General features: G+C 38.2%; 1 protein-coding gene and 2 pseudogenes across 1 annotated transcript; 1 reads left to right on the top strand and 2 right to left on the bottom strand.

Moving 5' to 3' along the window:
- The first annotated feature begins 287 nt into the window (after positions 1–287).
- On the top strand, positions 288–1146 carry LOC146905099 (uncharacterized). Its single transcript, XM_085730385.1, has one exon. It carries the CDS (start codon positions 555–557, stop codon positions 966–968), a length of 414 nt encoding a protein of 137 aa, XP_085586511.1. The 5' UTR covers positions 288–554; the 3' UTR covers positions 969–1146.
- A 5702-nt stretch (positions 1147–6848) lies between these two features.
- LOC146905098 (uncharacterized) lies at positions 6849–8935 on the bottom strand (annotated as a pseudogene).
- Positions 8936–13479: 4544 nt separating this feature from the next.
- On the bottom strand, positions 13480–14133 carry LOC146905097 (secreted RxLR effector protein 161 pseudogene; annotated as a pseudogene).
- Positions 14134–14931: the final 798 nt, after the last annotated feature.

The raw sequence follows: 14931 nt of genomic DNA, 5'->3' as shown, positions 1-14931 counted from the left end.
TTATCATTTTACAACAAATCTCAAGTGAGTTTGAACTAAATACCTTGAGGTTACGAGATTAATATTTTGCCAATACGAGATAGAACGTAAGTGTTTTTTTTTTTTTGTTAGGTAGTCTAATAAGTGAAATATTCGAAGTTTGAAATACGCCTCATAAATAAATTATGCAATGTACCTACCAACTGAGTTAAGTTTACGGCACAGATAAAACGTAAGTGTTATAAATAATGGTATTCATATCATCATATCTATGGTATATCTGTGGATTACCGACAAGGAAATTCCAACCATCAGGATCCAACAGTTGAAGAAAGCATCCAATTTAAACGGTTGGACTAAAAAATAAACTAATAGATGCAAGATACACAAAAAGCACATGGTTTCTATACCATGTTAGTAGTTAAAGAATATATTATTCTGGAAGCAATTGCTAATGGCTATATATACATGGAAGAATCCAACTCTTCTCATCAAATTACAACCATTTGCAAACACAAAACTCTAATTGTCAATACAAACTACTTTCCATTTTTGACATCAAGTAGAAGAGAAAGATGAGTGTAGAAATTTTGGATGGTGCCACAATTGTCCACTTCCTTGAAGATGAAGAAGCATTTAATAGCTCGGTAGGAAATCGGTTTGCTCGGCTCGACACAAATAAAGATGGTATGCTCTCCTATGATGAGATGTTGAAGGAGCTCAAGAGCTTGCGGGTTTTTGAAACACACTTTGGTATTGATGTGGATTCAGACCCAAATGAGCTTGCTCGTGTTTATAAATCTTTGTTCATACAGTTCGATCACAACTTGAATGGCATAATTGATTTGGAAGAATTCAAGAAAGAAACTAAGCAGATTATGCTTGCAATGGCAGATGGGATGGGTTTCATGCCAATTCAAATGGTCTTGGAAGAAGACAGCATCCTCAAAATAGCTGTTGAAAGAGAGTACAATAAAGTGGCAGCTTAAGTGCTACTCCAATCATGCCTAGATTTTTAACTTATTTTGCTTGTATTGTAGTATTATAATATTCTGCTTAATTTGTTGTTATATTGATACCTTTGAAACTCCTTAAACTGTTTTGTTATGGATTCCGAATGTATTCATGAAATAAACCATCATAATCTGAGCTTTTACATCTTTGTTATATGGATTTCAAATGTGTATTGTCAAAATAAAAGTTATGAAGAATTTTGACAATTTTTTTATTGACTATTACTTTTTCCACCCTGCTTGTTTCTAGCGCGTCTTTTTTTTTTCAAAAATACCCCTCGTCCGAATTATATTATCTGAACTACTTTTGAATTATATAATCCGAAACTTTTCGAGCCTTTTGGAGCTTGTAGCACCTTGAAGGATCGTTATACTAAAGTGCATTCATTGGGTTCAGATTATATAATTCGAACTAGTTTTACACATTCTGGATTATATAATCTGAAATGTGTCAAACACCTCAAAAAAAGTCAACATTTGGGGTTAAAAAGGAGGTTTCTGGATTATATAATCTGGAATGTGTAAAACTAGTCTGGATTATATAATCCGAACCGCATCAGCACAGAGGCAGAAGTGATATGTTTTGGTTGAAACATGTTTGTTTTGGCGCATTTAGGTTGCTTCTAAACGACATACCATGCATTGACCATATTCAAAACAAAAAATTTAATTCAAAACAGAAACTAACAACACAACGTAATTTTCAAACACAGCATTAATCAAAAATAAAAATTATCCAAATGTTACATCACCAAATATTCAAACATAACATAATCAAAAATAAAAATTATCCAATGATTACACCCCTGCCCCTAACATTACGCCTACGACGATAAACCTTCCTTCCATGAACCTCTCTCAAGACTTCCTCCAAATGACGTGATTCCTCAGACCCTTTCGGCACCACACCACTGGACATAACAACATATACATGGTCTCTGATACGGTCCAACCTTCCGCCCAACACCAAGAACCCATGCTTTCCATCCTCCTCAACAGCAATCTCATAAAGGGCATCTCGCTCTGGTGGTTTCGGCACCTGAACCTCCTGGTTTGGAAGAATCATGCGTGGATGAGAGACGAGATAAAACCATCTAATGTATTCCTCTTCCGCCTCATTGCCCTACATTGCACGGTGACCCAACTGCTAAGGAGTCAGCGCATGATCAAGATGGTGCTAAAAGCGGTAGGTGAGATCCACTAAGGTTGCCTGGCGAGGTTCACTCTCATGTGGATGTTTGGGGACGGTCTTCTAGTACCCAAACTGACAAAGCACCTGCGTCGGCATATATCTCACCTCGCGGTTACCATATCTGAGCCATTCAGAGTAAACACTGACCCGCTCAAACGAACATGCCTGACGGTGCTCTTCAGATGGAGTCATGACAACGCCCGCCAGATCCAGCCAATCCGGATGCCCTTTGTACTCGTCTGGTGCAGACATACCCACCCGTGCTACAAAAAGCACGGTGTGTGGATGTTGATGTTCCTGATATCCATCCCAAGCATCCTTGTTGCCTATACCCCTGAAATGTTGATACACTCAAGCCTGCAACAAATACAATCACATATAAATATACAAACAATCAACACTAACAAATGAAAAAACAAACATAATTAACAAATTCATGTATCTTGACAGATGTTTGGTGTTGTAATGGGAAGCATTATTAAGTTCCATATACAAGTGTGATAGTGCAGCAGCTCCCCATGAATAAAAGCAACCACCTCCAGGTCTCTGAAGTACCTCAGATAGACAACATCCACATAGTGAACGCTCTTGTCAGTGAAGAGCGTGATCTCGACCAAGTACAACAAATATATACGGATAGCATGCGCCCGTAACTTTTGCACCTCCTCCTTGATATCACCGTCATTATCAGCCTCCAACTGCTGCAATAGACGTTACTTGAAAATTATCCTTAAGTACTAAAACAGTACATGTGCACCTCTGGTGTCATTCACCTCCTCAATAGTATCTCCCAAACTAGACCCCAAATACCGAATCATCATCTCCACCACATCGTCCCTTGAAATACTCTCAAGGGACAAAAGCATACCATCAATGGGGAGATGCAGCAGATAGGACACATCATCAAGTGTCACTACCATCTCCCCAAACGGAAGATGGAAGCTCGAAGTCTCTTCGTGCCACTTCTCCACAAATGCAGAACATAGGTCGTGGTCAATCTGGTTGTAGCTGGTATCCTGAAGCCAAGTAAGATCGGTGACACTCAGTCCATCGCGCCAACACTGTGCTGCCATTATCCTCTTATTCTCGTCATCATGTATGCATCAATCTTCTTCCTGTTTTTGATGCATTTAAATTGCGTCACCACTGCAAAAAATTAAAAACAAAACATTAACAATAGTTTATCATCATTAAAGTATCACATTAATAGGTACCTCGCCCTCAGCCGCCTTCCTGGCCACATGAACATGGTACCTCGTCAGCAAAGTAGTGTCGTGTAGGCCATCGGGATAGTCATCAAGAGGCTCAGGCTCCGACACATGCTTCCCCGCCGTCGCTGCTGCTGGCCATCATCCACATCCTCCTTAGCCTCAGCATCACCCAAATCCTCCTCAGCATCATCCTCCACCTGATGCTTAATGTCCATGTCCATCTGATCCTCCACCTGAGGCTCAGACTCGTCGTCATCATCAACACGACGTGCCCTGCCACCCCTACGCCTGGGTGAAGGTGAGAAAAACACAAGAAGGGGGGTTGAATTGTGTTTTAAAAAATTCTTCGTTTCTCCTAAGTTGAAACACACTGATCAGAAGCAAAGTGAGACTGCTTCTGATGTGGGATTCAAAACTAAGATGCAGCTGATAAAAACAGATAGAGAGAAGAAGAAAGACACAAAGCAATTATACTAGTTCCTTCCACAAACCGGAAGTAGTCCAGTCCCCCTTGCACTTCCAAGGATAGTTCACTAAAATGTAATGTCAAATGACAACTGCTCACTGTTACAACTAGCAATAGACTTCAAATTGCTCAAGCACACAAGCAAGAGACTTCCTATGCTCAAGCACACAAGCAAGAGACTTCTAATCAAACAAAATTACACAGAAAAATGTTTGAGATTGAACACTTGATATACAATCAGAGGTGCTCACAATACAAAACAGATACAGACTCTTAAGACTTTAGAATTTCTAAGATTTGAACTTGAAAACAGAAATTCTAAGTGAACTTTTGAAAGCAGAACAATTTTAGCAGAGTTTTGGCACTTGTAAATTGTAGTTGAGTCTTGTGTTTTGCATTACCAAACTCTAAGTCTTCACTCCTTTATATAGAGGTGTGAAAGAGACGTTGTGAAATTGCCAGCACATCAAAAAGAGTCCTTTGAAGCTTTGATCAATAACCAATGATCTTTTGCCTGATATGGTTGATGTCATATGAAAAACCAATTTCAAATCCATTCCCATTGTGAAGGAACATCGTTGCAGGCAGAGCTGTATTCTGTAGCTGTTTTCTTGTCTTGTAGCGTGGCACTGCAGAGTAGTGGAGATAGTGGTTGTACATTTCGTACAATTGTACTTTCTCAACGCCTATTGAAGATAAGCATCCAAAGCCTTCAAATCTTCACAAAAACATTGTTGCTTTATATTCCCATACTTCTGCATTGCTTTCGAAGCCATTGAACAACTTTTGAAGTATTAAATCTTGAATCTTCAGCTTCTGGTGATTTTCAGCTTCTGATGAAGTCACTTCTGAACTTGCTTCTGATGAACTTCAGCTTCTGATGACGTCATCACTTCAGGAGTGCTTTGTCTTCAGGAGCACTTTTTCACTTCAGGAGCACTTCTCTTCAGATGCTTGAAGCTTCCTTTTTGTTGATTTTTAAGCTCTCTTTTGTTCTTCAGAACCCATATATGATGTAAAATTTTTAACTATGGTCTTGTACACTTGAACAAATATTAGCTAGTCCAATTGACAATTTTTAATACCTTGTTATCATCAAAACTCTTAAGGTTTATTGTTAAACACATTTTGTTCCAACAATCTCCCCCTTTTTGATGATGACAAACAATAGTATTTAAAAATGTGCAATTGTTGTTAATCTAATTAACAAGTTGACTTTAAGGGTTTGAGGTTTGCAAGCTCCCCCTGAGTCTAATATTCCTTAAGGTGAGTTTTGTAAGCTCCCCCTGAGTTCTATCCAAGTTAATTAAATTCATCATTAACAACGTAATAACTCTCAGAAATATTCTCACATTGAATTATACTAAGAGATAAGAAGATGGTCCTATTAATTTAAATTTTTAATTATAAATTAATGGGGCTCAGAGCCTATAAATACTATACATACTACTCCCCCTTTTGTCATCAGCAAAAAGTTTTTAAAGAAAAACCAAAGACAACAAGAAAGAAGTAAAAAGAATAGTGAGAAAAACAAACAAATAGAGAGCATAAACACAATAACTAGAGCATAACACAATCAGAGCATGAATATGTATACGTATATCAGAGAAAGCGAATATAAAGAGCAGTGCAATATGAATTCAGAAGCATATAAATATATTCAGAAGCACGCAGATGTTCAGAAGCACAATGAAGTCAGACGCATAAAAATATTCAGAGCGAAGATTAGAACAAGATATATAAACTAAACAAGCTAAATGTGTGCAGCTAAGGTTGGACTTGTTTGTTCATCATATCCATCATCATCTGCAACATCAAGTTGGTCTGCTCTTGCTGCTTCTGCATATCCTCTTGTTTCTTGTGCATAGCTTCCTGCTGACTCTTCATCTCAAGCTTGAACTCTTCATTACTCTAAATCAGATTGTCCTATCTGATTTTAGCTTCCCTCAATGCTTCTTTAGCTTCTTCTAGCTTGGCTTCTGTAAAAGTCTTGTATTCTAGCATGAGTAGCTTCTACTCTATCAAATCCTTATCTAGCTTCTTGACATGCTTTTCCAAGATAATGTTTCTTTGAACCAAAGCTAGATCAGGAGATGCAATCTTCAGATTTAGCTTGTTAAGGAATGACATATCAAGTTCTCTTGGATGCACACTTGAAGGGATGAAGTCTGTAACTTCTCTACCCTTGATACTTGGAGGACTCTCTACCCAGGACCTAAGAACCTTGACTTCCTGCAGACTACTATCAATACCCTTCAGCCAATCTTGAAGCTTCTGCTGAGCTTGAGCTTGAGAATCTATGCATGTTGATTGGAGTGCAGACAAAATATTGTCAACTCTTTCCTTAAGTTTGCTCCATCTCTTCTCATAGCTCTCTGTATGCACCAGATCCTCTCTTGACTGGATAAGTTGAACCAATTCATGTCTAATATTCTCACAAACATTTTGTAATAATGTAGAATCAAGAAATATGGTTGGAGGTGTGGGTAGCTTTGTAGGTTTTGGTTTAGCTACTGGTACAATGGCTAGAATTGATGATGATTGTCCATTTGTAGTTTGAAAGTTGCTGGATGAAGGTTGATCAGAGACAGTCTCAGTAACTTCGGTGGATAAGGAGTGATCAATCTCCATATCAGTTGCCTCTGATGTGGTTATGTTTTCAGGTGACTTTGATGAAGATGGTTGATTAGGGTTAGGTTGTGGATTGATGTGATCATCTTCAGAGTCAGAATCCATAGATGTGGTTATAGAAACTGTTTTATCAATGCATGTTGGTTTAATGAAGGTTAGTTTGATGAAGGTTTTATGTAAATGAGTGGTTTGCTCAGGTAAGATTTGATCAGAGTTAGTTGAAGAGGCCATTTGTAGGTTAGGTGCTTGTTGTTAGGGGCTTTCTGAAGCAGCTTCCTCATAAGCAACTTCAGAGGCTTTCTCTGTAGTTTGGCTAACCTCTGGTAATTCACCAGAATAGTGATTTACCAGATTGTCTAGGACAGTTGTGTCGTCTGTTTGGTTGGTTGAGATGATGAAGATTCAACATGTACTTCATCAGGAGCAACCATGTTCAGGGGTTGAATGACTTGAGGTTGGAAAAGGTGATGGAGGTGTAGTCTTTCACAGATTTGGTTTCTCATCTCAGACATTTCACCTATCCTTTCATTAATAGTAGGGTACATAGGCTCAAAGGGAATTGTCTGAGAGGGCTTTTTGTAAGTTTTGGTTGTTGTTGGCTGGCTTTTTATGAGTTTTGGGTAACGTTGTCCTAAGGGTTTATCATCATCAGAATCAGTGGATGATGATGATGAGGATTGGGAGGATGAAGGTGAACTTGATCCTACATCTATAACAGAATTAGTAGGTGAGACAGGATTACCTGAAGTAGCTTCTGGTTCAGTAGATTCAGTCTCAGCAGCATTCACAATCATTATTAAGTTCCCAACTTCTGAGGTCACTTGCTGTTGAAGATCCTCAGTAGTTTGAATAGCTTCTTCAGCAACAACAGCTGCATCTTCTCTAACAATGTTAGATGCAGGAACCTCAATCTTCTTTGAAAGCTCCAAGGCCTTCTGAAGAGCTTTAGCAGTAACATCTTCAGCCTTCTTCTTGTTCATCTCCCTTATAACCAAGTATGTTGAGGCTTCAACACCTTCCACTTCCTCAACAACATAAGGAGACTCTTTAATCTTCCTTAAAGCAGGCTTCCTTTTCTTCTTAGGTACTGAAGGTTGATCAGGAGCAATCACATTTGAAGAAGCAGCAGCCTTCCCACTTCTAGTTTTCATGTTCAGGACCACATCAGTGTCCAGGTCCTCAACCTCTTCCTCAATTGATGGCATTCCAGAGCCACCAATCTTTAATTTGTCAGAAGCAACTTTCCCTTTCTTTGCTTTCTTTGCAGGTTGTTCAGCTTCTAGGTACTCTTCCTTAGTGGTTGCTTTCCTCTTGGACATTCTGCCTTTTGCAAGTGGCAGAGCACCACCATACATTTCTTCAGGTACATCTTCCAACCTGATGACCTTATTATATGTCTCATAGTAATCCTTGATGAAATGTATCTGCACATCAATAGGATCCTTCTTGCAGATGGGTGGAAAGTCTCTCATTAAATCAGACTTAGCTCTGGATTCACTCAAGTCAGAATTGAGCTTGGTGATAGAGTTGATCAGCTTCATATGCTTGAGTGTATGAGCATTGATGAACTTCCCAGTCTTAGTGTCAAGCAGCTCGTCTGAGAAGGCTTCAACACTACTGAGTAAGTCCAAAATCCCTCCTTGATGAAGGATTTCTGATATGAGTCTTCCATAAGGCACCCAACATCTTTTCTCCGTTTGACTCTTCCTCAGCTTATTAATCATATACTTGAAAAGGTACTTAGGCACATTCACCTTTTCCTTCTTAATAAAGTGATGAAGGAAGACTTTCTGCCCCAGTGAAGGTTGATCACTACCTCCACCTTTTGGAAGCAGATTCTCATTCTGAATCTTCAGAAGAGGCTTCTTTTCTATGCTCAGGTCAGCATACTTTCCTGGCAACTTGGAGTTGTACATAGTCATGTTTACTTTTTCGTTCCAGGGGCTGTTCCTAGCATCTGGAATATCCATTCCCGAGTATTTATCAGAATCATCTAATCTGAGTACAGATGCTATCTGCCATTCATCAATAAAAACTGAAATTCCATAGACGCTTGACCTAATTTCCATGCCAATGTATGGTTCAAGTCCATTTCTTCTCTTGATTTCCCAGCCAAAGTAAGGTCAAGAAGGATCTTCTGCTTCTCTTCAGCTTCAAAAGCAGCTTTATCATAAATTGATGCTCTTACCCAGAAGTGCCTTACCAAAGCTTCGTATGTTGGTCCATTCAACATATTGAAGTACGTCATGAGCCCTTGTGCTTCGTAGTAACCTTTAATATCACACCCATGGTATTTTAAAGAATCAAAATCCACAGGATTCTCTGTTTGAATCCTTAAATCCCATTCTTCTAATTACATGGTTCTTCCCTTAGATTCTTAGGCAGGAGCTTCTTGTGAAGTAGATTCTGGAGCCCCTTGTTGCATGTTGGAAGTTGATGCCATTGATGAAGATGATGATTTTAGGGCTCTAGGTTTGAAGATGCAGAGAGATTGCGCTTACTTCGCAAAGAGAGGTTGAAAGAAGAAAATGTTTGTTGTGAAGTGAGTAGTGTGTGAATTGACTAAGTGTTTTGAGTAAAAACGTTTGCAATTCAAAAACGACAAACAAACACAACATTAATTACAAAGGGGGCGCGTGTAAGTACATTCAAAGCTTATAATCATCATTGCCCTATTAAGTTATACACCAATACAAATAAGCCACGTCAGAAGTTCTCAGAGTAACTGCCAAGTTAGTGGGCCAGATGCTACCATAAAGTAACTTCCAACGTTTCCACTAACTCTGATATTCAGAAGCACAAAATCCAGCTTCTAGACTTCAGATGTTGACGTCATCATCAGAAGCACATTTTCCTCAAAACCTCAATAAAGAGCTTCTGATGGACCACAGCTTCTGAACAGACTTCAGAACCTAAAATCCTATTCAGGAGCAAGCAAGCTTTTAATCAGACACAAAGTGCATGTTCAAATTTTTCTTTATAAAATCAAATTTTTCAACAGTTAAAGGCTTAGTAAATATATCAGCCCATTGACTCTCAGTATCAATGAATTGTATATCTAAAATTCCTTTTTGAACATAATCTCTGATAAAATGGTGTTTGATTTCAATATGTTTAGCTCTTGAATGCAAAATTGGATTTTTAGACAAACAAATAGCAGCAGTATTATCACAATAAATGGGAATACTGTTAGCAATAATTTGATAATCTTCCAACTTATTTTTCATCCAAAGTAGTTGTGTACAACAACTTGCAGCTGAAATGTATTCTGCTTCTGCTGTAGACATAGCAATAGTTGCTTGTCTCTTGCTAGCCTAGGATATAAGATTATCACCCAGAAATTGACAATTTCCACTGGTTGACTTTCTTTCAACCCTATCACCAGCATAATCAGTATCACAAAATCCAACCAACTGATAATCTAAGGATTTCCTATAGAGGAGTCCAAGATTAGTTGTTCCTTTCAGATACCTAAAGATTCTCTTAACAGCTGTTAAATGAGATTCTCTTGGATCTGATTGGAATGTTGCACACAAACATACACTAAATAAAATATCTGGCCTAGATGCAGTGAGGTATAACAGAGAACCAATCATACCTCTGTACAGATTCTGGTCTACTTTTGTTCCAGTATCTTCTTTGCTTAAAAGGCAGGTTGGATGCATTGGAGTGTTCATTACTTTACAATCCTCATGCGTGAACTTCTTCAGAAGCTCCTTAGTATACTTTGTTTGATGAACATAGACTCCATCTTTGCTTTGATTAATTTGAATCCCAAGAAAGAACTTCAGCTCTCCCATCATGCTCATTTCAAATTCATCCTGAATTAACTTAGAAAATTCCTTGCAAAGAGATGCATTAGTAGAACCAAATATTATATCATCAACATATATCTGCATAACAAGAATATCTTTCTCAAGAGTCCTTCTGAAGAGTGTTGTGCAACTTAGCCTCTTTTAAAATCATTTTTAATCAAGAAATTACTTAGTCTATCATTCCAAGCTCTGGGAGCTTGTTTCAAGCCATATAGTGATTTCTTAAGTTTATAAAAATGATCAAGATGCATAAGATCCTCAAAACCAGGAGGTTGTTTGCATACACTTCTTCTTCTATGACACCATTAAGAAATGCACTCTTGACATCCATTTGATATAATATTATGCCATGATTAACTGCATAAGAAAGAATTAACCTGATTGCTTCCAATCTTGCAACTTAAGCAAATGTTTCAGTGTAATCAATACCTTCTTGTTGACTATAACCTTGTGCAACAAGTCTTGCTTTGTTTCTTGTTACTTCTCCTTGCTCATTCAACTTGTTTTTGAATACCCATTTTGTTCCAATAATGTTTTTATACTGAGGTTTGGGTACCAGATCTCACACATCATTTCTTTGAAATTGATTCAACTCTTCTTGCATAGCTAAGATCCATCCATCATCTGAAAGTGCTTCATCAACTGTTGTAGGTTCAATCATTGATATCAGTGCAATCATTGACTCTTCTTGTCTGAAGTATGATCTTGTTCTTCTAGGACTATCTTTGTTTCCAATGATTAGATCCTCAGGATGTGAAGACTTGTGCTTGAATGTGTTCCTGGATTGAATAGCTTGCTGAGAGCCATCTTGAGCTTCATCAGAAGCAACTTCATCATGTGCTTCTGAGGTGGGTTCAGCTTCTGGACTATCTTCAGATTACGCTATCTGATCAGGTTCTGGAGTATCTTCAGGAACCTGTATCTCTGCAAAACTTTCATCTTGCTTTGGAGTTTTATCCCCAAGCTCTTTGTCATCAAATTTAACGTGCATAGATTCTTCAACACAGAGTCTCTGAATTATACACTCTGTATGCCTTTGACCCTTCAGAGTATCCTAAGAAGATTCCTCTTTGGGCCTTGGCATCAAATTTCTTTAGGTAAAGCTTATTTTTCAGAATGTAACATGTACATCCAAATTGATGAAAGTAAGAGATATTGGGTTTTCTTCCTTTAAAGAGTTCATATGCTGTTTTCTCCAGGATAGGTCTGATATAGATCCTGTTCTGGACATAACATGTTGTATTCACTGCTTCTGCCCAAAAATGTTTTGCTAAATTGTTTTCATGAATCATGGTTCTAGCCATTTCTTGTAAAGTTCTATTCTTTCTCTCTACAACCCCATTTTGTTGTGGAGTTCTAGGAGAAGAGAATTCATGGACAATTCCAAGTTTTTCACAAAAAGCTTCAAATGGCTCTGTTATTCTGGCACGTTAGACTTACGATGTTCCAAACAATGTTCCAACACAGGACACAGATACACAGATGTTGTATATGATGTTTAGAACATTAAGCTCACAAACACAAACATAATAAAGCAAATAATAGACAGGAAAGAAAAGAGGCACAGAGAAAATGTTAACCCAGTTCGGTGTAACGTCACCTACATCTGGGGGCTACCAAGCCAGGAAGGAAATCCACTAGTGCAGTCCATATTCAAAAGCTCTCAGCAAATCACGTTTTCACTTGTGACCTAGGACCTACCCCAACTAGACTTCAACCTAGGAACTCCTAGATTTGAGATCCCATCTCACTCCCTTACAACAGATCACAATACCCTGTGATTCCCAAATTATAGACTCAATTCAAATGAGGTTACCCTCAAAAATAACAACTTGCAACCTTGCTTAAAAGCTTAGATGCAGTTCACAATCTACCTAGCTCCTTGCTTAAAAGCTTCGGAGTAGTGCACAGTATTACAACTCAAAGCACAGTCCTAAACATGTACCAAGATGATACACGAAAGGCTCATAATATATAAGACTCAAAACCTAAACAAAACTCTATTTGTAAACCAATGTCTTGAATGATTCTTCAGGTCTTGCAGCCTTCTTTATATACCGAAGCAAGGCGTGTCAGTCCTTCAATCATGCTTCAGATCAGATCAGTGACTTATTGATTAAGCAATATGGACGAATATGGAAACTCCTTGATAGTATGGTTATTAAAAGTCACCTTAAAAACACTTTCCTAAGTCATTTTAACAATTCCTTAAGAAATCACATTTGTTCTGATCTCATCATAATTGCACACGGTTCATACCAACACATGCTGGTGTGGATTCCTTCAATTTAGCAAACGCGTGCGTAATCATAGGCAAAGCACAAAACGTACAGACCAGGTCTGGATGTTGGAACATTGTGTTCCACATCTGAAGTGAATATTTGTTTTAGGCAAAAGTGAAGCCAACATATAAATATCCAACAATCTCCCCCTTTGGCAAATTTTTGGCTAAAACAAATTCAGCCCACACCTGTTAAAACAGAGAGATAGCACACGCAACCTTTCCTTCAATCTTCACAATTAAAATCTTCCTTGAAGAAAGGTTCACATTCTCAGACTTCCAAAAGATACCAAAATATAGTTCTTCAGTCATCACACATAATCTTCAGGACTAGAAGAATTAAATTACAGGTCTCAGATTCTGCTTCCATTATTTTCTCACAACAATTAACATATGGAATTATGCAGACAAGAGAAACTAAAAGGTATCAGAGAGAAAATCAGAGTCTTGCAACAGAGGACGTATAAGGAAAAATAAATTCCTGTACATCCTAAACAGACAGTCAACTGTCACAAACACGCTACTTAGAGAAATATAGGAATACAGTAATCAGTAGCTCAAACCATCAGGATGTTCCAACATCCACAGGAACATTCAGGGACAAAATTTTACTCCCCCTCAAGGAGCACAAACAGATATCTTTTACTCCCCCTGAATACATGCACAAATTTTTTTTATTTTTTTTATTACACAAACAAGAAGGCCAGAAAACCAAAATAACCAGAAGGCCAGAACCGGATGTCTCAACATCCTCAAGCACATAGTCAGTTAATAGTCAGATACAGCAAGGACATACCTACTCCCCCTTTTTAGCCATAAAATATGCCAAATTGAGATATGGTAAAAGCATAAATTATAGCTAAAAGTACCTGACACTTTGAACAGTGGTTGCTATTCCTCATGGATGCAAACACCCAGCTTGCTCCGTAGTTTCTCAAATTGCTTGATATCTAAGGCTTTTGTGAAGATGTCAGCCAGTTGTTCTTCAGTTGTTACATGCTCCAGAGTTACAATTTTGTCTTCAACAAGATCTCTAATGAAGTGATGCCGTATGTCAATGTGTTTTGTTCTGCTATGTTGTATAGGATTCTTGGAAATGTTGATAGCACTTAGATTGTCACAGTACAATGTTAGAACATTTTGTTGAACATCATATTCTTCCAGCATTTGCTTCATCCAGACTAACTGAGAGCAGCTACTACCTGCAGCAATATATTCTGCTTCTGTTGTTGATAGAGACACAGAATTTTGTTTCTTGCTGAACCAAGACACCAAATTGTTTCCAAGGAAGAAACAGCCCCCTGAAGTACTTTTTCTGTCATCTGCACTACCTGCCCAATCTGCATCACAATACCCAATCAACCTGTAGTTTCCACCGTGAGAATAGAGAATCCCATAGTCTGTGGTGCCATTTATGTATTTCAGAATCCTTTTAACTTGAACAAGATGACTCATTTTAGGATCTGCTTGATATCTAGCACAGACCCCTACAGCAAAAGTTATGCCAGGTCTGCTTGCTGTAAGATATAGGAGACTTCCAATCATGCTTTTGTACAGGCTTTGATCAACAACTACACCATTTTCATCTTTGGATAGCTTTACATGAGTGGCTGCTGGTGTTCTTTTATGACTGGCATTATCTAGCCTGAACTTCTTCACAATATTCTTGGCATACTTGCTCTGAGAAATGAAGGTTGTATCTTCCATCTGTCTGACTTGCAGACCAAGAAAATAAGTCAGTTCTCCCGTAAGACTCATCTCAAATTCAGACTGCATCTGATGAACAAAATGTTAAACCATTTGATTCGACATTCCTCCAAACACAATGTCATCAACATAGATCTGTGCAATCATGAGTCGTCTTTTGTCCTTCTTAACAAACAAGGTCTTATCTGTACCTCCCTTCTTGTATCTTTGATGTGTCAGAAATTCTGTGAGTCTTTCATACCAAGCCCTAGGTGCTTGTTTTAGTCCATACAGTGCCTTCTTCAACTTGTACACATGATCAAGAAAATTTGGATCAACAAATCCTTTTGGTTGTTCAACATAGACTTCTTCATGGAGATATCCATTTAAAAATGCACTCTTCACATCCATCTGAAACAATTTGAACTTCACGATACAAGCCACTCCCAAAAGTAGCCTAATAGATTCCAGTCTGGCCACAGGTGCAAATGTTTCATCAAAGTTTAATCCTTCTACTTGTGTGTAACCTTGTGCTACCAGTCTTGCCTTGTTTCTGGTAACAGTGCCATTTTCATCTGACTTGTTTTTGTAGATCCATTTTGTTCCGATGACATTTATGTCATTTGGTCTAGGCACTAGGTCCCATACTTCACTTCT

This window comes from Medicago sativa, chromosome 7 (assembly GCF_051527215.1).
Source record: "Medicago sativa cultivar Bolivia chromosome 7, Bolivia_mono, whole genome shotgun sequence".
Classification (NCBI taxonomy): Eukaryota; Viridiplantae; Streptophyta; class Magnoliopsida; order Fabales; family Fabaceae; genus Medicago; species Medicago sativa.
This window is presented reverse-complemented; position numbering and strand designations above follow the sequence as displayed.